Source organism: Diprion similis, chromosome 3, assembly GCF_021155765.1.
Source record: "Diprion similis isolate iyDipSimi1 chromosome 3, iyDipSimi1.1, whole genome shotgun sequence".
Classification (NCBI taxonomy): Eukaryota; Metazoa; Arthropoda; class Insecta; order Hymenoptera; family Diprionidae; genus Diprion; species Diprion similis.
In genome coordinates this window covers 2,326,150-2,351,953 of record NC_060107.1, presented here as the reverse complement: position 1 = coordinate 2,351,953, position 25,804 = coordinate 2,326,150, and the positions used below count along the sequence as shown (strand labels likewise).

General features: G+C 40.9%; 6 protein-coding genes across 9 annotated transcripts; 3 read left to right on the top strand and 3 right to left on the bottom strand.

Moving 5' to 3' along the window:
• Positions 1–3,335: 3,335 nt before the first annotated feature.
• LOC124404057 lies at positions 3,336–7,962 on the bottom strand. The gene is made up of 9 exons (XM_046877874.1): positions 7,572–7,962; positions 6,595–6,893; positions 6,191–6,463; positions 5,808–6,097; positions 4,811–5,058; positions 4,384–4,732; positions 4,117–4,293; positions 3,777–4,046; positions 3,336–3,697 (listed from the first exon to the last, which is right to left on the bottom strand). The coding sequence occupies exons 1-9, from the start codon at positions 7,910–7,912 to the stop codon at positions 3,374–3,376; spliced, it is 2,571 nt and encodes an 856-aa protein (XP_046733830.1). The 5' UTR covers positions 7,913–7,962; the 3' UTR covers positions 3,336–3,373.
• A 2,555-nt stretch (positions 7,963–10,517) lies between these two features.
• Positions 10,518–13,931, bottom strand: LOC124404189 (beta-parvin). 2 transcript variants are annotated; one of them, XM_046878129.1, is made up of 7 exons: positions 13,915–13,931; positions 13,016–13,704; positions 12,296–12,427; positions 11,738–12,001; positions 11,253–11,647; positions 10,927–11,170; positions 10,518–10,834 (listed from the first exon to the last, which is right to left on the bottom strand). In XM_046878129.1, exons 2-7 carry the CDS (start codon positions 13,698–13,700, stop codon positions 10,758–10,760), a joined length of 1,797 nt encoding a protein of 598 aa, XP_046734085.1. In that variant the 5' UTR covers positions 13,701–13,704; positions 13,915–13,931; the 3' UTR covers positions 10,518–10,757. The 2 variants fall into 2 exon arrangements, with proteins under 2 accessions (XP_046734085.1, XP_046734086.1); XM_046878130.1 differs by lacking the exons at positions 13,016–13,704; positions 13,915–13,931 and adding an exon at positions 12,588–12,606.
• A 581-nt stretch (positions 13,932–14,512) lies between these two features.
• LOC124404148 (28S ribosomal protein S35, mitochondrial) lies at positions 14,513–16,112 on the top strand. The gene is made up of 3 exons (XM_046878048.1): positions 14,513–14,754; positions 15,066–15,688; positions 15,797–16,112. Exons 1-3 carry the CDS (start codon positions 14,643–14,645, stop codon positions 16,061–16,063), a joined length of 1,002 nt encoding a protein of 333 aa, XP_046734004.1. The 5' UTR covers positions 14,513–14,642; the 3' UTR covers positions 16,064–16,112.
• Positions 16,113–16,221: 109 nt separating this feature from the next.
• On the top strand, positions 16,222–18,067 carry LOC124404149. Of its 2 annotated transcripts, none has more exons than XM_046878050.1 (4): positions 16,222–16,658; positions 16,777–17,114; positions 17,198–17,385; positions 17,590–18,067. In XM_046878050.1, exons 2-4 carry the CDS (start codon positions 16,777–16,779, stop codon positions 17,643–17,645), a joined length of 582 nt encoding a protein of 193 aa, XP_046734006.1. In that variant the 5' UTR covers positions 16,222–16,658; the 3' UTR covers positions 17,646–18,067. The 2 variants fall into 2 exon arrangements, with proteins under 2 accessions (XP_046734006.1, XP_046734005.1); XM_046878049.1 differs by having other exon boundaries at positions 16,222–16,701.
• Positions 18,068–18,074: 7 nt separating this feature from the next.
• LOC124404147 (kinesin-like protein KIF18A) lies at positions 18,075–21,898 on the bottom strand. Of its 2 annotated transcripts, none has more exons than XM_046878047.1 (3): positions 21,708–21,898; positions 18,972–21,640; positions 18,075–18,709 (listed from the first exon to the last, which is right to left on the bottom strand). In XM_046878047.1, exons 2-3 carry the CDS (start codon positions 21,596–21,598, stop codon positions 18,670–18,672), a joined length of 2,667 nt encoding a protein of 888 aa, XP_046734003.1. In that variant the 5' UTR covers positions 21,599–21,640; positions 21,708–21,898; the 3' UTR covers positions 18,075–18,669. The 2 variants fall into 2 exon arrangements, with proteins under 2 accessions (XP_046734003.1, XP_046734002.1); XM_046878046.1 differs by having other exon boundaries at positions 18,972–21,634.
• Positions 21,899–22,197: 299 nt separating this feature from the next.
• On the top strand, positions 22,198–25,723 carry LOC124404896 (pyruvate dehydrogenase [acetyl-transferring]-phosphatase 1, mitochondrial). Its single transcript, XM_046879381.1, has 5 exons — positions 22,198–22,314; positions 22,497–22,749; positions 22,978–23,119; positions 23,431–23,910; positions 24,094–25,723. The coding sequence occupies exons 2-5, from the start codon at positions 22,618–22,620 to the stop codon at positions 24,774–24,776; spliced, it is 1,437 nt and encodes a 478-aa protein (XP_046735337.1). The 5' UTR covers positions 22,198–22,314; positions 22,497–22,617; the 3' UTR covers positions 24,777–25,723.
• The last annotated feature ends 81 nt before the right edge of the window (positions 25,724–25,804 follow it).

Below are 25,804 nucleotides of genomic sequence, written 5' to 3'. Positions count from 1 at the left end.
GGGAAGAAATTTTTGCCTCATAGAAACGGAGCTTTTATCGGTGTTTCTTCGTCCTAGGTCTGCAAGGTCGAGCAGCTTCGTCAAGGACTGGAGAACCTAAAAAACCGCAATCACGCATTGCGGAATATTTTGAAGAGCTGCGGGTGCCTGAACCAGGCTGATGATCCAAGCCTCTCTGCCTCCCCGAAGGAAAAGATGGTCTGCGAATGCCCGGCAAGTGGAAATTCTGTGAAACAAACCAGCAGCGGTTTGATGTGCACGGTGCGTCTTCTCCAGAGCAAGTGTCGCACGAAGGATGGAATGATAGTAGCCTTGGCGGATGAGTTGAGGAAAGGTGCAACCCCCGAACAGATGTCAAGGATCCTCGAGTGTCTCGCCGATCCGAGCTTTTGTCGCGGTGCAAATGACTTCGATCGCTCCGAGCTCTGGAATTACCTGAAAACATCATCGGGTAGAAAGCCGCGAGTGAGTGGTCGGCAGACATGCCAGAGAGATCTTTTGATCGGGTTGACAGTGCTGTTTTTGATCACTTTGTCCCCATTGATTCGTTCCTATTTTCTAATGCCGCCGTTTTCGCAAATTCTTACTTGTTTTAAATACTGGGTCGAGGAAATACCGGGAAATGTTGGCTACTTGGCCAACCTTGTGGCCAATTTCGTCCGCATCCTGTTACAAAAACAGTGTTTTGCGTCGCTCCAGCAATTCTTTGGTTCGTTTTCGACCTACCTAGAATCAGTGAGAAGCTTCTTTTGCTCAATGCCTGGGATGCAGACAGTAATGATGCTCGTTAAGATGGCTTTGGACCACTTGGAATCCTCTTATCGATACATCTCTACCTTGGCACAATTGCTTAGCAATTTTCAGGCAAATATCTGTCGCCATCTCTGTAGGGTGATGGAGTACTTGAACGTCGTCAAGAGGCTTATACTATTTCAAAAAACCCATTTGCCTTCCTTAAAATCTGCGGCCGAAACCTGTGGGTCATTGGTGACCTCAAATTTTTGCAGAATTTGTCCTTTCGTCGATTTTTTACCCACGAATTTGATCTCGTCTTTTCTCTCATTTCTAAAAATTCTACTTTCTCACATGCTGTGTCTGTGGACGGTGATCATCGCGTGTCCAAACCACTTGCGAGGCGTCAGCTCTTTGTTACTTTATATATTCTCATGCGTCATAAGAGCACCAACCTACATTCAGATCTTTTTTGAACGCAGTTTCGATGCTCTGAAAAAATTCTCCTCACAACTATGTATCAGAGACCGTGTTATACCCTTCATTTCAAGACTTCTTGCCAGCGTCTCGCACTTTATGGAAAGTTGCTGTTATTGTTCCGGTGCAAATTCATCTTACGGGACTAGGACACTATGTAATTCTAAGACTCCATTAGATAAGCCGAAGATCAGTGATATCATAGGCAAAACCACCAACTCCATTGTGTCAAGAAATATCGATCCCTCGGTGCTAAGTCCTGCAGTATTTAGAAATTTAACCGACTTTACAACCGGTGACAGTTATATTTCTGATCTTCTTTCACCAACGCCCTCCAGTAACGTTCCACATCTCAAAACTTTCGAAGACACTCGAAAAGAAATGTCCAAATTCTGTTCCGAAGGCTGTAACTGATAAAAATTTACCAAATATCACTACGGACCGCAAGTGAATATCGTCCTCTTGTCTTTGTCCGATTTATGTCCGTATATGTGGAGCAGGAGGTGGGAAAGTCTGAAGGTGAGGAAGATGCGATGCAGTTAAAGACAGAGTGCAATTGTCCGATCAATCCGACAAACCCTCAACCTCCGAGGAACCTTACTATCTGTGCTCGGGTGTCGGGTTACGGCCTGATCATCTCCTGGCTTCCTCCACTCTCCGGGCCAGTCGCTGGTTACGAGGTTGGTACGCTTAACGTGATGAAATTCTTCTCTCTGTCTCAAGAAAGTCGAGTTTGAAGTGACGGATATGCGCTTTTAATGACTACCGACAGGTTTTGGCCGAAGGCGAAATTGTATCTCGCATCCGGACGCCAATGCGCACGAAGACGGTTGTGGGTGGACTTGATCTCCGGCAAATGGTGCTACTGGAAGTGCGAACAATTAGCAGAAACGGACTTCGTTCAGGAACCGTTGAGAAATTATACAACCCGGCCCGTTCTACAGTGTGATTTGAAATTGTTGTGAAACGCCTAAATATATCCAAGTGGTTATAGGTATACACGTGATTACTCAATCAATCCACAACTTCTTACTCTTTAGTAAAAATATGTAACGTGACTCGTCAACTGATGGAATAAAAAATTAAATTATCGAACGATAATATGAAAATATAAGTTTTATATACATATTATAGTAGGTATAATAAGTTTATCTTATGTATCAAATTTTTTTCGTTTTAGTGTGTTGAATAGGAACTGCATGGAGATGATCATGCTGCGCTTAGACAGCATAATGTATGCCTTGAAGAAGGGTTCTGTAAATTGCGTTTCGTTCACAGTTGTGCCCACACGTAATCAGGTGGCAACGTTTTGTAAATTTGTAGTCGTGTCCCGTAGCCGTTTCCGGTCTCGATGTCACGGAGGTTTCCTTATTGCCGCAGTATTTCGACCTGATTCGTTTCATGCTGGCACGCGTTGGGATGCTTACGCGTTTCACACTCTCCTCTTGATGTTGCGGGGATTCCATTTGTCGGCGAAATGGAACTTCCGCTGTCGTATTTCCAATGTCGCTTACGTATCCTTGACATTTCCTCGAACATGCTGGTTCGTACTGTTGACTTGACTCAGAACCAGAAGTGTTATTCGACGGGGGGCGATCCTGTAAGAGGAAAAAGATTTGGAACGAGTGGGATCAAGGAAAGGGAATTGATCTTGTTACACGAGGAAAGAAATGATTGTCGGTTTCGTTCTATAACGATTATTATACACAAGACACATAATTAGCGTTGAGGTAACGTGTTTGTAGGTGTTTGCTTTATTCGTATCATCCTCGTATCTGAATTAAATACACGTTTCTATTGCACCACCAATTCGGCGGAATATGCCTTTATCCGGAATTTTTCATCGTAGATCCATCATGGTATTAAGAAACGTTGAATATTAGTCAACCGATCTCTCAGCTATAAATCGCAGTGATATTGGACGAGATGTAGGTCACTTTCAGACGATAAAAAGGCGGTAACCCTACAGCCGAGAACCTCGCTGGATCTATGATGGAGGAAAAGTGGGGTGATCATAACGCAAACAGTAGTTTTAACATCTGTAGCTCAGTTCCAGCGCTGGTGAAAACCATTGAAGAAAACAAAATCCCAGACTTTGGATAAACGTCCAAGTATTTTGCGTCAACAATTCACCCAACCACACTGAAATTCTCTCGTAGACTGGTCAGGCGCTTAAAACAGTGCCAGTTGCTTGCATGTAGGAGATCTCCTCGACGTGCAGCGAGTAGAAGACCTTTCTTGTTTTAGGGTCAGTTCGTGTCGCGCGAAAGCCAGAAGATTTGCGAATTTTTGGAGTAGAGCGAAGCAAGTATGGCGCCAGCTCGTCCCACCAGCGACGAGCGTCGCGACGCCGGGCGTCACGTACCTGTTCAAGAGCTATCCTCTCGTCGTGTGCAACGTGATGATTATGGCGAGGACAGGTGCTGCTGTGCCTGAAGTTTCTAACCATTGATGAGAAGGTTGGAGCTGCTATCCGATCCATTTGAATCTGGAATTTTTACCACGATTTATCACATCACATTCTCGAAACCATAAAATTCATGTGAGCTGTTGTTAATTCCACACACCTTGTTACGCTTGCAGCCCTTACGACTCTGCTGTGAACCTTGCCGCACCGGCAATGGTTGCTGCTCTTCTTTTGGTTGGGCAGGCTGCTTGTTCGGATCCCCGAACAGACCTTTGGCTTCTGCAACTTTGATCATGAAGAGAGAATTAAACTGCATCATCTCCTTGCGTCGTATAAGCGCAAGATAACAGCCCCCGTCCACTGATTTATTTGATGACTTGCCGCACAGCTCGTCCACTTGACCAAACTCGAACAAATCGCTGTCCGGTACCTTGAGTAAAGGAGAACGCAGTTGAACTAGTCTGTAAGAACTTATATTTAAAAAACACGGAAAATCTCACCTTGTCCTCGATCGAAGGTGATATCGAGGCCTCGTCCTCATCGTCGTAAACTGAAGTAGATCTTCGGTCTTCCGGTTGTGTTTTGGGTAGTTCAAGAGCCAGCTGACTACGCTTGCTGGATTTGATAGACCTAGCGCTTCTACTCCCAGCTTCTTTACTCAGGAATTTTCTTTTCGGCTGAAGATGTTGCGAAGAAGACCAGATTAATCGTTGAACATCCTGATGAGGGTAATAATATGACCTGCCGAAAAGTTGGAAAACTCTCACCGAGTGCTCACGGATGTATTTCTCAACGGCCATTCTGTTGGCATACTGTGTCACCTGCTCCACCATTTCCGTAGTTTCAGCAGGTAGAATACTGTGCGCCTGATAAATCAGAAGCTGAACATTGGGCCTCGTCAAAGCGTGTCTTAGGGTTTCCAACTGCTCGGCAAGCAGAGTATGCGGTTGTCTAAGTCCGCCGTCGACGTCCGTCAGAGCTTCCAACAACAACGTTTCACCGCCTCGAGCAACGGCCAGATCGACGGCATCCCGTATGCCGGTATAGCTGCATGGTGGAGTCGCCAATACTATGGTAGCCCTTTCCAGTTCTGCGGAAGCCGGAGGCGAGGTGTACCTAACAAAATATCCACAATCATCACCGCAGCCGACTAGGGTGTAAAAAGTGCGAAAAAGGAAATCCAGTGCGATTTACGACTCAGCGAATACGCGGCACTGCTGAAGCGTCACTCCAAGATTTCGCAGGTACGTCTCGTACTCTCGCCGAAGTTGTCCTGTGCCGAAAGCGAGGAGTCGACCAGCGTCGTCTATGTCTGCGAGGAGGCCCGCCAGGTAGCCAGTGTGTCTTGGCGCTAGGGCATGAGTCAGGACTACTGGACCACAGAGGTGGCCCATTCTCACTGCTTGTGCCAACGCTGCTGCGCCTAAGCACAACGACCTTTCCTGTCGCGAAAGGTGGGACGACGCAATGTATGAACTGTCGTATTATTATCGCCTCGAATTACTATCGCGCGGGGTTAACCCTAGTAGGTCACACCTCAGTAAAATCGGGTAACTGTTACACGGGGTGAAATTGAGTCCAATGGTGATATGTAGCTTGAAAAATGAATTTTAAAAACGTAAAAAAAAATATTTAGATACTGAAGAAAATTGATTTTTTTAATATTGTAAAACATTTTTTGAAAGTTTAGGAAAGTACCAAAAATTTCGAAGAATGGTGTCGTAAGAGGCCGACTTTCACGACTAAGGGACTCTAAGGGAGGAGGTTTGAAGATGTTTGGGGTGAAGTTCACCACCAGCGACCTATTAGGGTTAATCGTGATCTCAAGCACAACAACTTAACGATAAGTATCGCGTGATTTAGGCGCCGTTGATGTGTACTCTGAATTCCGATAATCGTGTGCATCAATTGCTGACATGAACGTCGGCTGGATAATTACGAGCTGCGAGAGTTACACTGGCAACAGGATTCACGTGGTGGTGAGGATATCGATTTGCAATGGAAGTTGGGTTATCGGATCAACCAAACGTTGACGAGTCTATTACGCGACAAACCAAAACGTCGTTTATGACATGCAGCTATGATACAATAATATATGGATGATCACGCTGCAGTGATTGTGTATGGTTTTGGTATCAACAAGCTCTTTCAAAGTAATAACGAAGTTAAAGAAGGCATCGCGACTACTCACCATGAAAACAAATTGGTAACTTCGAACAAGGTCGGACCTCGCAATGGTCTCTCGAGCAGCATCGTGGAAGTTGACGACCTTCGGACACGTCGGATCGAAGAGGAATGTTCCTTCGTCGATTTCCTCCGCGGAGCAGTCCATGCACAGGGTCAATCCCAGACCAGTCATCTCCCGGATGAATTCCTCTTTGCTGGATATTTTCAGCGTGTTTACCCAGCCAGAGGCTACGGCTCCGTTTTCACCCCAAACCACACCTTCGGCGGTTCGAAGGTGCTGCGGGAGTAATTCACCTGTTCGAATTTGATGCCATGCATTAATATGCACGCGATACTTATTCTGATATACTTAGTAGCGAAAGATTCAAGGGTAGGTATAAACATTACTCAAATTGAGGGCTGAGCCACCTATACGTAGCCGCGACACACTCGCGGCTAAGCGTGTCTTCGACTCGAGCAAAGCGTCCTCGATCTCCTTGAGGCCTGCTTCTTGGAAGGCCTTTTCTCGCTCAGCAACCTCGTTCACCTCACCTCGACGACCAAACTTACGACCCTGCATGTCGTAGAGAAGAAGCCAAACGATTCTCTCCTCGCGTTTAAAATCCGGGTGATGATACCAGAAACCAATATCCTCCAAGGCATGATTGAGAATATTTTTATCTGCCAAAGCATGTATTGTAGAGCTTTTGTTATGACCGAGACCCGTGAAAGTGGGCTGATCTCATCGAATTAAGCACTGCCTGCAATGACTTAATTGATGCGATGGACTGCCTGGAGATATTACATCTTACATCGTAGGACGTCGTAAACAAGGCCGAAGACTCGTCGCATCTCTGCTTCGTCGGTGTAAGTCGGTGGTGAGGATTGTTTCTGAAGGACCTTCGATGCCAGGATTAAATCACCGACTCGCCATCCCGGCTGGATACAAGCCTCCGTCATCGAGCCACCCGCGCTTACGATCGCCTCCCAGGAACCAGCCGAGGTATCCCTTCGTCCCTTAGGACGCAAAGGATATCCACTGGCACCCGGCGTTGGCTGCCATTCCCATTCCTTGTTGTCCTTTGGCTCTTTATCCGCGTCAGCCTCCATCCTGGGAGATTGCAGAGTTATACATGCATGGACGGTAAACACGTCATCGCAAATTCCTCAATTTGTCTGCCTTTCGCGTGACGAAAGCTACATGAATGAAAGACCAACAGGAGAGGACTTTACAGCAGATTGATGCAATTTAAAGACGAAAATAAAGAGAGGAGTGAGTCAGTTGACCGCGATTAAGCGGACGTAACGTCGTCGTCGTGCAGCTACTGGGTCAGAGATGAGCGTGTTTCGTCGATCAATCATCGGGTCACTTATTGTTAACCTTATCCCGGTTAGGCATTTGGAGTAAGATCGTGTCTGCCCGCAGAATTGCCGATCGGATGTTTTTTTGACACGAGGATGAAACTTTCGAAGTGTGGTGCAGAGCTGGGATTTAGAACCCTAATCCTGGTCGGACGGTTTGGTTTTTAAAACCATCTGGGTATAAAATCGTGAAACGCATGAAATTGGGATTTATCGGCTAACTAACGAATCGATTCAACCAACAATGGAATCGCGCTATAGCTTCAGCTTCAGACAAGTGCTGTTCGACAAGCGCATGTAATTGGAGTTGGATTAGAATTGGAAAAACCATAATAGCGGTCTTGAGAAAATATGATCATAATTATTTAGCCGCCGGACACCAGAGATCTCAACTCTCCGGTGTCTTCGCGTCCTTTAAGTTTCTTACTCCGCAGCGTCACCTTCGGCGTCGATTTCACGCTGCAGATCCACCAGACGATAATAAACTTGACGACGCCACTCTTCGTTGCTCGGCAGCACGAGTTCCTCCAATTCCCGTATATATTTTTCTTCGTTAGGATCGGTAGTCTGGACCCACCTGGCCAGCATAACCCGGAAGATCTTTGCGTAGATCGCAAATAGGCTCACTTTCCTCGAGGCTTCCTTCCGTTCGCCATTAACTCCTTGCATGACCGGTGATTTCCGTTCCTCCGAATCAACGGACGCGAAACTCTCTAGTTGAGAATCCTGTCTGGAGGATTTTTCCAGAAAACTCACTGTTCCCGTCATTTTCACAACTCAAACCGGAAACGATCAATTATCGGTCATAAATGTTCAAGTTTCACATGCAGAAGAAGCGGGTTTAGTACACTTTATGATGACGGTCGGATGCCTTGAAGCTCTTTCTGCAGCAAACGTTGATCTCGACGGCGAAAAAAAGGACTTCGACGATCCTCCAGCACCCACTTGGCGGAATAGTTTCCTGTGGCAAGGCTTAGGGTCGAGGCAAAGGCACGACCAAGACTAGATAGGATAGGCGTGAGAGGTTTCGGCGACATCGCGTGTCCCGCTGATATCGCTTGTGCAGTTGTCCTGCACGTAAAGCATAAATAACCCATACCTACACATTTCTGGCTCGGGAACGCAGTGCTACACAATCCTTTCTCTATTTTCTATTTTTGCTCACCTGATAAACAACTACATGCCTTTTTCTATATAGATAATCGATTGGCAATCGAACCTTTGCGTGGTCTGAGAAGAGGCCAATTGTGAATCCCAGGTTCTTATTCTTTCTTTGCCTTAACTCTGATCGACCACGAGAAACATCGCGAGAAGAGCATAATATAACATAGAGGAGCGTGTCTTGATACCTTATAACTTGGTCTATCTGTGTCTTCGGCACCGCGTTCTCTCTGCAGATGTATCCGATTTCCTATCTTCTGAAGGATATTTCACCAACTTTTATTCCAATTTACATATCTCAAATGTACTTTTGTGTATTGGTATATCGGTGGAGAATTATATGCTCGGCAATACCAAGAAAGAGACTGCCATAAATCTTTAGGCCTGTAAACGTTTTAAGTCCTGCTGTGAAAAGGTGCCGAGCAGTACCAAGCGGATTCCTAACTTCATGTTTTTATCACCGTACTGCGATCAGGGTCAGCACAATCGCAGTCGATCACAGATTTCAATCGGATAAATATAGATTATACCATATTTCCAAGGTTTTTAACTTGTAGACTACCGGGATTTGATAAGCTATAGGGTAGGGAAAAATTCAAAAGTTGTAGATTTGCATAAGCCTGGATGTGGGGTGTTGGGGTCGCTGATAACGAATCTAAAATCAGATTTTCGAAATTCGATATAGCGGACAAAAATCCAAAAAGTAACTATGCAACCATATTGGATCGACCATGATGAATTTTGAAATTTCGAGTTCAAATTCGTGGTCAGTGAATTCGAAAACCCCCGACTACCGAGTTTCGTTCGAATCGAGTGACTTTACGGATTTTGGTCTGCCATCTTGGATTTAGAAATTTTGAGTTCAGATTCGTAATCAACAACCTTAAAAGACTTTTGATAGATTGCTCCACAGCACCTATATTTAGATTTTCCAGCGGCCTAAGGGTCAAATAAAACAATTTTGAAATATGTGAGTTTGCTATTTAGTATTTAGATACGAAAATCGAGGAAGAATCTCAAAATTGTTCAATCCTCTTTCGAGTGCATCAACTGAGCTCCGTAAGGCTCTAAGGTAGTGGTGAGATGACCTTAATTAGAATGTTTAACTTCAATTCGAATCTCTGTACGTCAATGAGCAAAGTTTTGATTAGCGAAGAACCTCAACGTTATTCTAATCATGTTCTGTGGAAAACGTAATTTACAATTTTAGGTATAATATCATACCCGGAGGTCGTTAGCCTGCACGTCCCTACATTAAAGACGGCACGAAATTCAAGGTGAAATTTCGAACAAAAATCACAGTTTAGCAGGTGATTTGTATCCCTTTCGTGATCTACGTACAATCAAATCTATAGTAATAATTTAGTAATCCCGCATATCTGAATAAACGATAGTTTTTGTGAAACGATTTCTTTCTTAGAAGAGGCAATTAACATCGTGATAACTAATCCAGTATTTTATAATTTGAGTGCAATCGTCGACGAAACGCTTTCCTTAAAATCGAACGAATGCCCCATATGTTCCTACCAACTAGTAGGAATATATACAGATATAAATGGAGAGGGAATTTTCATATCAAAAGTATAGAATAAGCGGCTGGAAGAGGCGCGCAAGGATAGAAAGCAACTGCTTGTAATAGGATAAGAGATAGAAATTGCTTGAAATTGAACTTGTATGAACTTGCTGTATGATTTCAATCGAAACTTGACCTATTCTCATACGTAAAAGGTTGATCGTGGCGCTTCCGCGTACGTGCGGTATCGTTTTCACTGCAACTCTAGCTAATTATCCTGAGAGAAAGATAAGAAAAAAAAAAACCAAATAGTAAACATTTTTCTGTCTTGGTCGTGGGCGTTGCATGTTATCCGATACTAAGGTAAAAGAGAAGTTTTTTTGACTGAAAAAACACAGTTTTTAGTTAAACAAATTTATTCGATATATTGTAGTGTAAATAAATGTAAGCAATGTTACGATATACAGGTATAAGTATTTCTAAAAACTATTATAGACATTTGAAAATTTTACGGGATTATAGAAGACACTGTGATTGTTATTTAGTATCAGTTTACTTGATACTAAAAAAGGCACCAGAAAAGTCGAGATTTAGCATTTAAAAACTGCAGTCTGCAGTACACGCGAGTATTTGAACATTCGCGCGTATTGCGTACATTAAAAAATATTAAGAATTTCTTATATGCTTATGCAGGAAATCTTTGTGTGAAATTTCCTACAGCGAGAATTTGTTACATAGATATATCCAACTAAGCGAAAAATATCTTCTTTGGTTAGTCAAATTATGTATAACATTATTAATTTACATTCGAGTTTGTAGAAGCAAAATGTTACCTGCTCCGGTATCCAAACTAAGTATTTGTATAATCTACTCCAGCTGCTGCAAAACTAGATCAGGATAAGGATAGCAGTGTAGCATTTGCCAAATAAATAATAAACATTAATTCATCCCCTTATACTTTGTAAAGAGATTGTACAGAACACGAAGGGTGGACTTCAGATCCAAGTTGACAATATCTACAACAGAATTACAGAGTTGATAAAAAGCGGTTGATAAAAAAAAAAATACGGATCCGAACTAATCACTAGTTTTATTAACAGAAGCTCACCCTCGGGTCTAGCTTTGGGCTTAGGAAGTCCGATTTCTTGCATCAGATCAAAAGCGAAAGATACATTGTGAACTTTCTGGTCATGCGTCTTTGGAGTTAGGTGAAAACTGCCCAGTGGCACAAAGAAACCCTCCAAAAGACCCAGAAGTAACGTGAGGAATACTCCGTCGTGAAATTGAGTGTCCAGTTCCGTTACTTCCAAGTGCACTTTGCTCAAATGCTTGTTGACAAACGTGACCAGCGACTGTGAGACAAAAGCAGAAATTTTATGGCCTTATCATTACTCTAAGTATAAAATAATAAAGCCACCATATTATAATGCCCACCTTTTTAACGACTGCAAGTTTTTCGGGGGCGTGATCAAACAGGGTGTCAAACGCGTCGCGTTCGCACCGCATTCCCAAATCTTCATAGGTGGATGTGATTTCTTCCCGCACTGTCCTGTGGATCAGCTGACCATCTTTCTTTCGTACTACAACTACTTGAATCGCTACTCTTTCAGGCAGCCTTACTGGTGCACGGAATTGCCTCGCCAATCCGACCAGAAGATGTAAAATAGATACAATATTTTTGGAATGTACAGAATCAACGCTCCATTTGTAAGGCGGATAACGATTCAGTACTCGATTTGCAGCTGACAATACTACAGCCAGCTTTTGCTTTTGACCTTCCTCAGATTGTGTTACTTCCGGTACGTCTAGTTTTTCACCGGTTAATCTCTCTGCAAGAATAATAGTTTTTGGCTATTATTTTCACTGTTTTTTTTTTTCACACACGTATACCGACAAAACAAAATACATTACTACATTACCTAAAAGTTTTTGCAAAACCTGGCCATCGTACAAATCCTCTGCTATATCCTTGACGATGATTCTCTGGTCTGCAAGTTCGTCATTAATCCATTCGATAAGCACGTAAATTAGCTCCTGCAATTTAGGATCCTCCAAGGACCTAGGCTCTGTCATTGATCTTTCCTCGTTTTCATCGAGAGTATATTCTTCCGGTGGCATATCTGGGTTGGCAGCTAGCCCAGGTGAATCGATTGCATTTTTACCCTCCTCTTGCACCTCTTGAACTGATGTAAAATGTGAATTGCATTATTAATGTTGTCTGAAAATGTTAATCCGTAGAAATAGGCCGAAACCACTATATTGCTACCTAATCGTGTCAGACCTAGAAATAATACGAGTGTTGTGACAACAAAATGGAATTAAAAGAACACAACAATCTGATCTAACCAATTAAAGCAAAAGCGAATACGATTCATCATCATCGTCATCGTCGTCTCGACCTTATTAGGAAAAGACGTCGAGACGACGAGAGAGACGAGCAAGTAAAAATAGGTTAAGTCAGTCCAATTATTTCTTACCTTCCTTGATCCGCTTCTTCCGACCAAGGGTCCCGATTTTTTCCCAAAAACTTTCTTCCTTTTCATCTTTCTTCGCTGACACTGGCACAGGTCGAGGAGATTTTGGCCGTGGTGACGCCATTACTGGAAATGCTGCATGGGCAGGGCGCGCGACAAGGCAAGACGATGGTGCAACAGAAAAAACACTAACGTAAACGATACTCTTTCACCATGCCCTCACTCGATATAGGTGTGAGCACATATTATCTATACTCAGGTCAACAGTTTGTGGGCCGCGCTAAAAATTATCTACACGGATGGAAAAAAAATCCTACGGCGTTTCACACATGTGGGAGGAATCTCCCCCTCCCACCGCCTATTTATGGCTCTGACAGCCTGACAAGCTAGATAAATATACACGTGACAATTCGCCGAATGTGCGGTTGTCTGTTCTTAGGCGCTAGTCGGAAAGTCTGTATCAACGCCTAAATATTAGCAACCAGACTCTAGTCTCTAGTTGCGTGACAATTCGCCGTATGAACGGTTGCCTATCCTTAGGCGCTATCAAGCGACCACCGCCTAAGTATCGGCAATCAGACATGGCGGTAGAAAATTTTGAATATATTAAATTTCACTATCATTCGATTAGGTTTTTCAGTGTAATTTCCACCAGCGATAGCAAACTGTGTGATATCACTCGATTTTAACCCGGAAAATAACGATAGTTGCATTTTTCGTTACCTTTTATTGTGCTAACAGGCGCAACTGCACCAGTCTTATTTCCTGAAGTACGTGATTCTTGGTCTCCTTTTTTTGCAACACTTGCTTGAGTCTCGACTTGGGCTGACTCTGAAACATCCTGGTTTATCGTTGTAGCTGAATTTACCGTTGCTACCGGATTCACAGGCGGTTGCTTCGAATTCGCCTGCAATTCGTCATCCTGACTAGATTTATCACAATGACTTTTCAATTCAGCTATCAATGATGCGCTACTAGCTCCTACTGCAGTTGATGCTGGTTTTTGTAGAGATTCTTTTCTGGGTGCTACAGCTGGTGCAGGTTTCTTCTCTTTTGATTTTCCCTCGAGTGCTTTATTGTTTTTTGCCGGTACTGTCGGTTTTTTCTTGCTTTTATCTGGTGTTGGAACGAGCTCAGGTATAGCTCTTTTCGGGTCCGCGTTATTTGTAGGCTTTACCTTAATTAGGCCAATATTTTCATAACGGTTGCGCAAGTTGTTTATTGCCGATGGCCTCGAAGTTGTATTTTTCCCGGTAGTCAACCCCTGCGAAACCTTATTTGCGGACGTTGATTGCTTGTCTTCATTCCCGGAATCTAAATCCGGTGGAATGCAAGGTTCCAGCGGGGTTTCTATCGATGATTGACGAAATAAGTTCTGAGCAATCGGACGCTGGAATTCATCCTCCATCGTTCTGAATTACCAATACAGTAGTTAAGAATCAGAACTAATATTCTGCAAGACAAACGAAATAGAATAAGAGTAAAAATAGAAGTTTAGTGTGGGATGAAGTTCAATTTGCAACGAATATCTTGTAACGTCTAAATGAAAAGGCGTCCCCGATAAATTACACTTTCAATTCGAGAGATTCGTATCATTTGTTAATGCGTTTGAAGTAACGTACCTATAGCTGCAGTATATCCTGATCAACTTCACGAGTGGTTCCGTAATAAATTTTAATATTCAAGTAGCACGGCTTACAATTAATCGCACCGAGAAAAACACCGACCACACCTCGACTGGTTATAAAGCAACATTCGATAACAAGCATCTCGATTTCATGAGCTTGAACTGACCGCATGGTTTTAAAAGGAAATTCCACCACATCCGTAATGGTCAGTGCAGATGATACTGATCCGTCGTAAGTATATAACATTATACGGTTACTGTGTCGTACTGCGTACATTTTTAATCGACTGTTATAATTTTGGAAAAATTACATGCTGGCTCTCCTTAGATTAATTCTGAAATGCCAAGGGTCTTAATCTTTAATTTCACGAAATCACCATCCAGACATTAGGTCTAAAAATGACTCGAGAAGCAGCGCGAATCAAATGCAGCTGGTTTCTAAATAATGGATTCATATATTTAGATACAGAGCATTTGAAGCCTTGAACGAAGAGACGGGTTCTAATAGAAGGAGATAAATACCAATTTCGTGTGCAGAGTAGAATCTCAAGCATAAGATTATCAAATTCAAATATTGTAAATTCCAACAAAGTATCGATCTGTATTAAGTCGATTGTGCAACTAATCGATATTCGATATTATCGCCACACTCGAGTCAAGGCTTGAATTGACTTGTTGGTGCTTTGAGGTTAAGGTAAATGGAGAATTAAGATAATCAGCAAAATGTCGATCATCACACGATTACGAGTGAAAAATGCACGGGAAATAGCAAAAATATCAAGTTTAACTTCGTCATTTGCAACAAAATTTGAGCCCCTGAGTCCCGTTGCATCAGGTAAGTCCTTTAAATTTACCTTAACCTCACTTTCAGCCGCAAATCTTGTTTAAGTTTTTTAAATAGATGAAGTAATTGCTTTACTCGTACTCCGACCCTATCATTACTATTTTTGCCTTCTGTACATACAGTGATAAATATCAGAAAATCCTCAATCACTTATCCTTACAATACCTACGTACATCCTTGATTATAGAATCGAGGCTTTTTAGTATGATTTGTAGTACCTTCAATATTTCTTCCTGGCAATGAGCGAGATTTATATGAAAGATTCCAACTTTTAATTTCATGTCCTGACGAAAATATTTCAGATGAATTCCGAGTCCTCAAATTAAAACCAGACGCAGAAGAGGAGAAACAATACCGAGTAATTCGACGACTGGAAGTACCTCCGCCTCGAACGACTGTAATGAAATTTGACCAAGATTGGGGTGCGGTCTGGCCTGCTGCTCGCAGTTTCCACCCAGCAACGGTACCTTTGCCTGTGCGTCAAGGATATCCCTTAAAGAACGCAGCTCCGCCCGACAAGTATGGAAATGCAGAGCTTATGAAGATACCTAATTTTCTCCATCTGACTCCACCTGTTATAAAAAGACAGTGTGAAGCTTTGAAAAAATTTTGCACTCCATGGCCTGCTGGGCTAGAAACAGATGAAAAATGCGAGAAGCACTTTCCAGTTGAAGTGCTTACTTCAGATTACTGCTACTCTTCTCCAACGATTAGAGAACCCTTGGCCAGAGTTGTTACAATCAGGCTAAAACTATCTACTTTAAATTTAGACCAGCACGCTAGAGATAAACTACTTCGACTAGTCGGAGATAGGTACAATCCGGAAAACGATGTGCTCACTATCACTTCTGACCGATGCCCGACTAGAAAACAAAATTTCGATTACACCCAGTACCTGTTAACTGCCGTATACCACGAATCTTGGGTGAGTAATTTTTTTAGACCCGGAGAATGACAACTGTCGAAGCTTTTGATTTTACTGCCGATGAAAACAGAAAATTCTTGATGTATGTTGTTATCTTTTCTTTAACAGCGCACAGAGCCATGGGAAGCTGAGAAATCTGAAGCTGACATGGAGTATTACGATTGGGACAAGAGCAAGAGCCGAGATGGATTAATAACACTATATTGTTGGCCAGAACCTCCAACAGATAACGATTATGAAACTATTCCACACGCTACAGAGTATAAGATCGCGGTTTCTGACCTGATAAATAACGGGGAGGATGAATATTCACTAAACAAATACAAGGAGGCAGTTAAAAACATGCTTTCCTTACAGGGGGAGGAACAGAACTAAATCAACGACTTATAGTGTCGTTTTGAAGTATGAATAAATCGGTAGCATTTAAAAGAGTAATTTCTTTCCCATGATCACTTTAATTTTAATCAGTAAACCAAGAATATTGGCAGTGGTAAATTATTTATAAAGCAGAGGGGTCACTAAGTACAAATAGATTCAGAGGAGTCCTTCTCACATGTGTTTGGAACATCAGAGCTATTATTTGAACATCAATTCCAATTGAGACTAACAGTTAGAATGTGACGGAAATTTTTCACTTATGCAAAGCTTCCAGCTCGTGCACCCCGATGTTACTCAAGGCTCATTGGCCAACCACAATGAAATTGTGCTATTAGAATGTCATCCTTAGGTAAACAGAACAGACCTATTCATAATAGTCGTCACAGAGGACGCACCCAAATTCACATAAACGATCGTGTGTCTAAGAGCGTAACAGACAAGTGGAGCGAGCCAAGTATGCCTAATTGCCTCTCGTCATACGTAGGTATACCTATATATACATATATGTATATACACATCTTACATTGCCCAGTTTGGAGCTACTCTTTTCGTTTCCAACATCCCAGTCGTAAAGAACAAACTATAATGAGAGGTGCAGTGTTCGAATTTGCTGGTGCCTGATGGAATGCAATTCGGTACGCATCGGCAAAGTTCATATCGCCTTGTGTTTAAATTGAATACAAATTTAAGTTTTGCATATTCATTCTCAGATGAAAATGTTGTGGATTGGATTACTGACAACCTTTCAACTCTGGGGATCAATCGTCGGACAACAGACGGAGAAAGCTCGCACAACAGATTATCCGTATACAACAGACTTGTACTCGGCATTTTTAACAGCGTTAAAAGATTTGAGGGCATGCAAGAGTTTGACGCTCTGCGAACTCGTGGAAAGGTTCAGAGTCCCTTTGCAAGATTTCTCCACGTTTTCAAGCAGCACCTCAGAGAGGCGAAAAGGAACTTACTATGACGAAGTGAAGCCAAGAAGCTACTACAACACTTACGGAGCTCCAGCCGCACCAGCTCACACATATGTACCGGCGTTTCTGTGAGTTCAATATCCTGTTTCGACCTGAAAGTCGTTAGAATCGTGGATAACGTGAATAGATAATTTACTTCTGATTATTGCAGAGGATTCGACCCCATAAGCATCCTGGCTTCACTGGCATTTTTGGCATTCTTGATACAATCTTTTGTTTCTTTATTCGATCGATCAAGATCCATCATTCCCACGATTGTTAGCAGTCGGCAATTACTGGAGGCTAGCATTCAGGACATTGCAGAGCGAGTATTTCACGCGATGGAACGTTATGTGAGTTTTCATGATTTTCCAAGTGTTTTCAGGATATTTTCTGTAGATATGATCAAGCAGTTCGGTCTAACTCATTTTACTGCGTCAAGAATTGTTTATTATGTCTTACGCGCCAGAATTGAGTTTGACAAACTGTGAAAAATTTTTATAATCGTTTACTTTATTCATTAATCCTATTCGATTATAAGACTGATTATTATTATTTTCAGGAGTTCAATGAAAAAATATCTGAAGAAAAGCCGAGTGAAAATACAGTGTGAAAACTGATCAATTATATTCTTGATTATTAGTAATACATAATCCGATAAATAATTCCAATTCACATATTTCATATCAACACAATCAGTTTTGGTTGAAAAATTTGAAGCACATCATCTATATAAAATAATTTTTACTGAGAGCGCTAGTGGAAAAATGTTTAATCCTGAGTGGATAATTAACCAAAGTGATTGTAGAATTTATCGCATCAAGTTTGAAATATTATCTCTGAGTAATTCGTAAGCTTCAGACTTTTATTTATTATTGTTGCACGAGAAAAGAACGTCACGTATTTTTCAGAAATAATCATTATAAATAGGTATTTTATTTTTTTTTAAATCTTGCGTCCTTAAGCTCTTAGAAAAGTAATATCAAGTCAAGTACGTAATTTAAAGAAATATGAGTTAATCCTTTTTCTTTTCACAATACAACATCTATATTAATAAATTCTTTACATTATACATATACATATATAAAACTACTATCAAATATTTATAATTATTGTAGTCAATAAAGTTTAATGTGTTATTAACATAAAGTAATACCGGTATTAATTAATTCAGAAATTTTTACATATCTTCATCATCGGCGATAAAATTTTGAACCCAAATAACGTGGACAAACACACGTATTATGGAGAAAACATGAAAACTAATATTTTGTCGCCACGCCAGTTTTTTTTTACGAAATTACGAGTTCAATTCAATTATTAAGCTATGTAAATATTACATTGTACGGTACTTATAATTCCCACGTTCTCGTACGCTCAGGTAATTATTTATGTACTTCATGAGAATCGTAATATTTGCATATGCAGCTCATTGTTTGGAATTAACAAAAATATTGGTCTCAACTCTACACCTGGTATCACGTGATTGGAGTAGAAAAAATAATATTATTCTAATCTTCCAAGTTTAAAACTAGCAATTACACAATGTTTTTTGCATAAAAATTCTATACTGACTCTGAATTGTATAAGTTTTTACTTGGGTAAAAATGCATATCAAAGAAACGTTTGTACTAGCTCGTAGGATTACCAGGGAACCCGTGAAGATGGCAGCGCTGAGTTAAATCTAAAACAATTACTTTTGTGAATGAGATTCAAAAAACTTTAACCGGTAATACGAAAAAATTTTAGTCAAGCTCTGTGGTGTGATTTTTATAGAATATGTTTTTCATTCACACTTTAGAGGTACTAGATCGTAATGATTTTGGAAAATCGAACAAATACCTCGGCTAATAATTTTTCTATCGAGGTTTTCCAGGTACATACATACATATATAAGAGCATTTTAAAAATGCTTACCAAAAATACTGATTTAAAATAGAACTTACTTCTGCTTAGCACTAGGTCTGTTGTAAGGATGCGAGCTGGACAACAAGCCTCTCTTGTCTTTTAGACGCACCGTCTTCGTATGGGCCAAAGTAGGGTTATCGCTGAATGGTTCGTTTATGGCGGATTGTAAATTCTTCATCCGCTCAGCTTTCATTTTGTTCAAAATAGCAATACTCTTAGCGCTCATAACGCTTTTGGTGACAGTCTTGTTCTCCTTGCCAGTGGAATTGTTATTTTCCCGCAAAGGTTTCTGATTCTTTTGCGGCGTTAGTTTCTTTGCCAGTTTATTCACCGTCGGTTTGCTCGTCACGTGATTTTTATCCATTAAAACACGTTTCTTAGCTTTATTTTCGACCAAATTAAACGTATTGTTCAACTTTTCCGTATCAATTCCCTTCTCACCAGTTATTTCATCTCCACAATCCTCGCTTTCTGTTTCTATCAAACTTGCCTCTTTTGCATCGACCGTAATTGTCATGTTATTCGACTTGGCCAGATCTTCCTCTGTGGGAACAGTATCAAACGTTGAATTTATTACGCTATCATTTGGATTTTCGTCATCCTCTAGTAATACCATTGGTGACGGTGGTGATTCGTATTGCAGAGGATTATCAAGCTGCTCAATACTGAGAGATCCAAAGTTGTGAAACTGTTTTTCTTCCATTGTTAATTCTTCATCTGACCACTTGATGCTCTTAACTCCTTCAGATGTTTTGATAAGCTGTTTGAATTCTTCTCTCATCGGATCAGTAATCGTCCCATACCCGTGCATCAGGTTGAAAAATCTGACCAAAGTTTTACCCACCAGCTGAACGATGTTGCCTGTAGAAAGTATCTCGGACTCTTGAAGATTAGAAAGTTTCTTCGAATGTTCCAGTTGCTGTTCAACTATGGAATGATTAATGTCTTTTCTGCAGATTATTATTTTATCAGCCAATTTATTTGAAAGACCGTTTGATTCTATTTCGAGATTCAAATTATGAAGTTCAGTTTCAATTTCTCGTAGCTCATTCCACACAGCATCCATTTGAATTTTTATACTCTCTCTCTGCCTCTTAAAGAAGCACATCGATTTGTTAACACGTGTTTTACCACTAGAGTTAACTTCATCAGGAATCACAGCATCAACGTCAAAACTTAAGGCGCGTAATCTGGAGTTTGCCTTCTTTTTATATTCTATTCTGCAGCACAATATTTTGTCCATACTTTCGAGTGAAAGGATCTTAGTGTTCAAGACTCTCTTTTTCTCGTACAATTGCGATATCCTTATATGCCATTCGGATAAATCTTCTTCTTGTCTAACCAGAGGCGCAGCTGAGCTGGTTTGAACTTCCACCAACTTCCGCTTAAGGGTCTCAATCTCCTTCTTTTGTTCCTCCACCATCTTGATATACCCTGTAATATGCATTTGGCAAGATACAACACTCTTCTTCATGTTTGTCTTTATCTTCTTTGCTCTATTAGCATATCGCAAAGTATTGTACGTGTCTTCATAGCTTAAATTTGAGGGACTGACATTGGCTATCATGACAGTCTGGCAATTTCCACCCAGTGAATCCTTCAATAGTCTCGTCAGCTTTGAGTCTCTGTATGGAATGTGACTCAGACCGTCAGCCAAATTATTGATGCAGTTGCCGAGTGCCAGCAAAGATTTGTTGATGTTAGCCCCCTCTTTGAATCTGGCTCCTTTACATCCGGTCGCAGAAGCCCGTTCAGAGCCGGCTAAATCAATCATCGATAATTTTACCTGCCTTGCTTGACCGTCCAACTTATTTGTCACTTTGACATAAACCTGGAAAACCGCGTGGCTTCGGCTGCTCTCCGCATTAGCGTCAGTCGGATGCTGCGTCCGATTTCTATTCCCCTTTGCCAAGAGGGCCAGTAATTCATCGGCACTGTTTATAGACATAATTTTCAGTCCGGCTACCATGATGCCACACCTTCCATCTTCTCTGATGTGCAGAGGTCCAGATTTATTGAGTAAATCCTGAACATTTTCGTTGTAAACTTCAAGATAGCTCACTCCTAGATTGAACTCCTTCTGTTCACTTTGCTCATTGATTTCTGCAAAAAGTTCAGCCATAGTGAGATAAGTTATGCCTGGATCCCCGTCACCCCCCAACATCGTGTGAGTTTTTCCAGCGCCTGTTGCACCGTAGACAAAAACGGAACAGTTGTAGCCATCGAGGAGATTGGATATGATATTCTTGGTGCTGCCTTGAAAGACGTCCAGGTTTGTGGCCGTAGAGTCGAACACCTTGTCGAAAATAAACTCCATCTCTTTGTTTTGCTTTTTGAGCAGGTCACGGCCCTTCTGTGCAACGCCTTGATAGAAGAACGGATTTTCCTCGGCTTTCGGATCGAATATCAGCATCTTGTCGTCTATTGTCTTGACGATGATTCTCTGATTACCTTGCAATTCCCGTTCATTCTCAGGACGTACGCGAACGATTACTCTCACGTTTGCTGCCTGCGAGCCTCCCGCCTCGTTTTTTACGGAGTTTGGAGCGACGCCGTTTGTCGTACTTTTTTGCGAGGGGTTACCCGCCGTAGGCCGCTTGCGGGCGTGAACCTTCAATTTGTTCGGCGAAAACGCTTTCGCGAGATCTTTACGGTTGAAAACCATCGTTCAGTTATTGTGTCGCCGACGTAAACGCTACCCCTGGAATTTGTATACATATAATTGACCACCCGCTTTGATTTTATTTATATCTCATTTTACCACTGTAACATACCTTATTTACGCGTCCTGGTCTCGCTCCAGTATTCCTATACGCTGTTGATGGTATATATTCACTTTTAGTAAAATTCACACCATTTGTTGAGGGTAAGATTAGAGCCAAACAAACAACGGTAAGCATCGCTGGCCGTTAAACAGCTATCAAATTTGAATCCTACGAGGCAGATCAGAGCTCTATTATCGCTCTAGATAGCACACTGGATCATAAATATTGTCGAAATTGTCGCGTTTACAATAGAATTATGTAGGTGACGCCACACACACATCGATTAGTTCCGCCAAAAAACCACGAGCAGCGCCACCAGTGAGCACCATTGAATGGAGCCCGCCAAATTCAAAATCACAAGTTATGGCAACAGGTAACTCAACGGTGAAGTATTAGACGAGGTTTGTTCCATACTAATAACTATTTTTATACTTCCTAATGACCGTAATAGTCAACGCGGTAGTCGTTGCACATTTTTTCTTGTTCTAATTTCAAATACGGATTTGCGAATATCAGTTGGGAACCACTGATTGCAGGCTTGAAGTTAGCAACAAATATTTGCGCGAACACAATCTTCCGACCCCGTGCTCGTCCGAGGATCGGAGCAAGAGACGAGGTCAGTCGCTGAAATTGTTACCTATTTTAAGACTCGAAAGATTTTCTATTTATTAACTCGCAGGGTGAGAATGCCCTAGAAAAACAGTGTTGAATCTGCCAATAGTAACGTAAATTAGCGTAATTTTAATTCATCAGTCAGCCAAGTGTGACAAATTCACGAACCTTCTAACCTTCTTCCAGTGTGCCTAATTTGAAAAAAATGTGCTGGAAAAGTGGCGGTACCGTAAACAGTTTTTATTTATTTTGAAACAAAAGTCTACCCTGTAGAAGATACGAAATCATTATCTGTAAGGTCTATAGGATGGTACTCCGTAGTTGTGCTCCCCGACTTGTTTTAAATTGCACCAACGTCGGTACCAGGCACATCAAATATCCAGTCGATAAAACTCAACAGCGATTCTACGCCACCCTACCTCGTCTCACTCCTCAAGAGGTACGAACGTTCTCTGAAATTATTTTAGATCATGCAGTTGCTATCAAAGGCATGAATCTTAAGAGACAAACGAACAATTATCACTCATGTATTTGAAAATTAATTGAGCTCATAGTCATGCTTTCCACATGGCACATATTTTTGTTGCTACTTGATTCTAATACAGATTAGTACATTTTTACCGCTGTTATTCAATTAACGGTTATTCAATTCTCATTTACATTTTAGGTGACGTCTATATTACAAGCCAATGAGTATGCCAAAGATTTTGATGGTCCAAATTCGATTAAATGCTATGACTCAAATCAACTGGCATCTAATAATCCTATAGAGGATACCAGATCCGAAGCACAATGTCTCTTAACAAAAGGTAAATATTACGTGAATTCATAATACTTGACATTTTTAGTGTAATCTGTTCCACGAGCATAATAATATATTGTAATAACAATTTAGAAGTGTCGATGTGTGTGGTATATCAGACTTATTCCAAGCATGTTTAAAGAATTGCATGAAATTTTTTAACTCAATAGTTGTTGATTGAATCGTGGGTCTTGTGTTCGGGAAAACTATTTAAGACAGACGAAATAGCAGTAAAAACACCTGCAGCATTGCTGTATATTTTGTTGTTTTTACATGAAAAAAAAATCAAACGAACAATGAATAAATTTCTTTTATTAGGCACGTTGTTGGGAGTATTTGATGGTCACGGTGGTGGTGCCTGTGCTCAGGTTATTTCGAAACGACTGTTCCACTACATCTCTGCATGCTTACTTCCCACTGAGATATTGAAAAAGTATCTCCAATCGATTGAGAATGATGATAGGAGGTTGGAACTGATAGAAAGTTTCAACGATAAAGTAGAGCTTGTCGCTGATATCCGGGAACTGTATCAAGCAAGTTTTTTTTCATTCGTCAAAGAGCTGGTCGAGCATGGATCCACGAAAGAATTTCACATGGAAACAGCTCTTGAAAATGCCTTTCTTAAATTGGATAACGATCTTTCCTGCGAAGCCTTGATGAAACTAAGCAGAAAAGATGCTGCAAGGACACTCGCCGTTGCAATGTCTGGTGCCGTGGCTGTAATAGCCCACATAGACGGACCTCATTTGCATGTTGCTGGTCTTGGAGATTGCCAAGCTGTGCTTGGCGTACTTTCAGGTGCTACATACATATGTAAAATATATTTAAAATTAAAAATTCATTCGTTACATCCAAGTTGAATATAAACTGTCTAAAGAAATCCATCTAGAATACCAATCCGTCAATGGATTGACAAAGTGTCGACAGAACTTGACAATCCGAAAATACTGAAGATAGAATAATTTTGTTTCTTATTCGCAGAAAATGATGCATGGTCAGCCAAGATGATGACGGTGGAACATAACAGTGACAACCGTACAGAAGTAGAAAGAATTTTATCTGAGCATCCAAACAATGAACGATCTACTGTAATAAAGATGGAGCGTCTCCTTGGTCAACTTGCACCTCTGCGTGCTATGGGAGACTTCAGATATAAATGGAGTAAAGAGATATTGAAGGATGTTGTGGTGCCGTATCTTGGTGAAAGTGCTATCCCTCCGAATTACCATACTCCTCCGTATCTGACTGCTAAACCAGAAGTACACTATCACAGATTGACCCCAAGAGATAAATTTCTGATAATTGGTAGCGATGGATTGTGGGACTTGATATCGCCTTTGGAAGCAGTCAGACTTGTCGGTGAGCACATGAGCGGAAAAGTAACACTGAGTCCGCTGAAACTCCCGAGAAAAAACATGAAGCTATCAGAAATTAACGAGATGCTACTGCAGCGTAAAGATGGTCTGAAAAAAAAACCACTGGACCGTAATGCAGCTACGCATTTATTACGAAATGCGCTCGGAGGTACCGAGTATGGTATAGACCATGGAAAGTTGTCCCAATTATTGACATTGCCTGGTGAAGTAGTTAGAGTATTTCGTGATGATATTACTATCACTGTCGCGTACTTTGACTCTGAATTTTTAAGGCACTGTCCGCCGTGACTATTATATGTATATAAGTTTGAAGTTATTTTAAGAAACCTCTTCAGCTTTGAATGCTGAAATGCTAATGCAACTACCCAGTGCTGAAGAAGATAATCTCTCTTGAACCTATTTCAATCAAACTGTTTCACCAAAACCAGTATCTTTGTATACTTTTATTTCTGCTGAATCAATCGCTGGCGATTTTACGCATCTCTACTTACTGCCATAGATTATTTTAGCATATTATATGTATATTTATGTAATTCACATTAGCAGCATCGTCAGAAGTATGCATATATCAGCTGACCTTTTGAAACTTGCGACAAAAACGCTTATACCTATAAGCGAAAAGCGCTATAGCAGTTAAAGTTTAACAAGTATAACCGACTTGAGAGCGTATAAGAAGTTTTTGAATACCTGCCAGATGATAACACAGATTGGATACGTATTTATTGCACGATGCAGTTGGGCGGTACCAAGCGCAATATAAGTAATGAAAAATCGATATTTATTAACCTTGCCGAGCAAGGGAGTGCGAGTTTCTTGTAACGATGTCAAATTTGCCGTTGCATAACTTGGTTTAGAATTCTTTAAAAGTATACGGTCCTTTTCGGCTAAATCCGGATTTCTCATTTTGTGATATTTTTACAATTCAGGCGTTTATTGAACTGCAACTGTTAACCGTCTAATTCAAATACATTATAATAACTTGTTATTTATTTAGTTAACAATAAAAACACAATTTACATAGTACAAGTAATAATTATACTTATTATTAACACATTGATATACATCATGAATGGATGAAAATCTGTTCGGGTAATGTTTCATTTTGTAATTTTCGGAATACCTCGAGCCTATTTTATTTGTAATTCATTCCCGATGAGTATACCATAATGTACACCTTCAGTACATAACTTGAAAGTTCAACTCGATATTAATTGCATTAACGTAAAAACTCGTAATGAAGTATAAAAATATTATTTAATAAACAAAGGCTATAACTTTCTAAGATATACATCCAGGGATTCTTAGCTATGTGGAAA

Bases quoted from the DNA above. Each gene is read 5' to 3' on its own strand.
- LOC124404057 (XM_046877874.1), bottom strand. From the start codon at position 7,912: ATGACGGGAACAGTGAGTTTTCTGGAAAAATCCTCCAGACAGGATTCT. The intron at 6,464-6,594 runs GTAAGATGTAAT...ATGCTTTGGCAG, and splicing joins TGTTTACGACGTCCTACGAT to ATAAAAATATTCTCAATCAT. The intron at 6,098-6,190 runs GTAATGTTTATA...AAATTCGAACAG, and splicing joins TGGCTCAGCCCTCAATTTGA to GTGAATTACTCCCGCAGCAC.
- LOC124404147 (XM_046878047.1), bottom strand. From the start codon at position 21,598: ATGGTTTTCAACCGTAAAGATCTCGCGAAAGCGTTTTCGCCGAACAAA. The intron at 18,710-18,971 runs GTAAGTTCTATT...TAATTGTTTTAG, and splicing joins AGACCTAGTGCTAAGCAGAA to ATTTAACTCAGCGCTGCCAT.
- LOC124404189 (XM_046878129.1), bottom strand. From the start codon at position 13,700: ATGGAGGATGAATTCCAGCGTCCGATTGCTCAGAACTTATTTCGTCAA. The intron at 12,428-13,015 runs GTAACGAAAAAT...CTGCCCATGCAG, and splicing joins GCCTGTTAGCACAATAAAAG to CATTTCCAGTAATGGCGTCA. The intron at 11,648-11,737 runs GTAATGTAGTAA...TTATTCTTGCAG, and splicing joins GGTTTTGCAAAAACTTTTAG to AGAGATTAACCGGTGAAAAA.
- LOC124404896 (XM_046879381.1), top strand. From the start codon at position 22,618: ATGGTACTCCGTAGTTGTGCTCCCCGACTTGTTTTAAATTGCACCAAC. The intron at 22,750-22,977 runs GTACGAACGTTC...TTTACATTTTAG, and splicing joins CTCGTCTCACTCCTCAAGAG to GTGACGTCTATATTACAAGC. The intron at 23,911-24,093 runs GTGCTACATACA...TCTTATTCGCAG, and splicing joins TGTGCTTGGCGTACTTTCAG to AAAATGATGCATGGTCAGCC.
- LOC124404148 (XM_046878048.1), top strand. From the start codon at position 14,643: ATGTCGATCATCACACGATTACGAGTGAAAAATGCACGGGAAATAGCA. The intron at 14,755-15,065 runs GTAAGTCCTTTA...AAAATATTTCAG, and splicing joins CCTGAGTCCCGTTGCATCAG to ATGAATTCCGAGTCCTCAAA. The intron at 15,689-15,796 runs GTGAGTAATTTT...TTTCTTTAACAG, and splicing joins CCGTATACCACGAATCTTGG to CGCACAGAGCCATGGGAAGC.
- LOC124404149 (XM_046878049.1), top strand. The intron at 17,115-17,197 runs GTGAGTTCAATA...TGATTATTGCAG, and splicing joins ACATATGTACCGGCGTTTCT to AGGATTCGACCCCATAAGCA. The intron at 17,386-17,589 runs TTCATGATTTTC...TTATTTTCAGGA, and splicing joins GATGGAACGTTATGTGAGTT to GTTCAATGAAAAAATATCTG.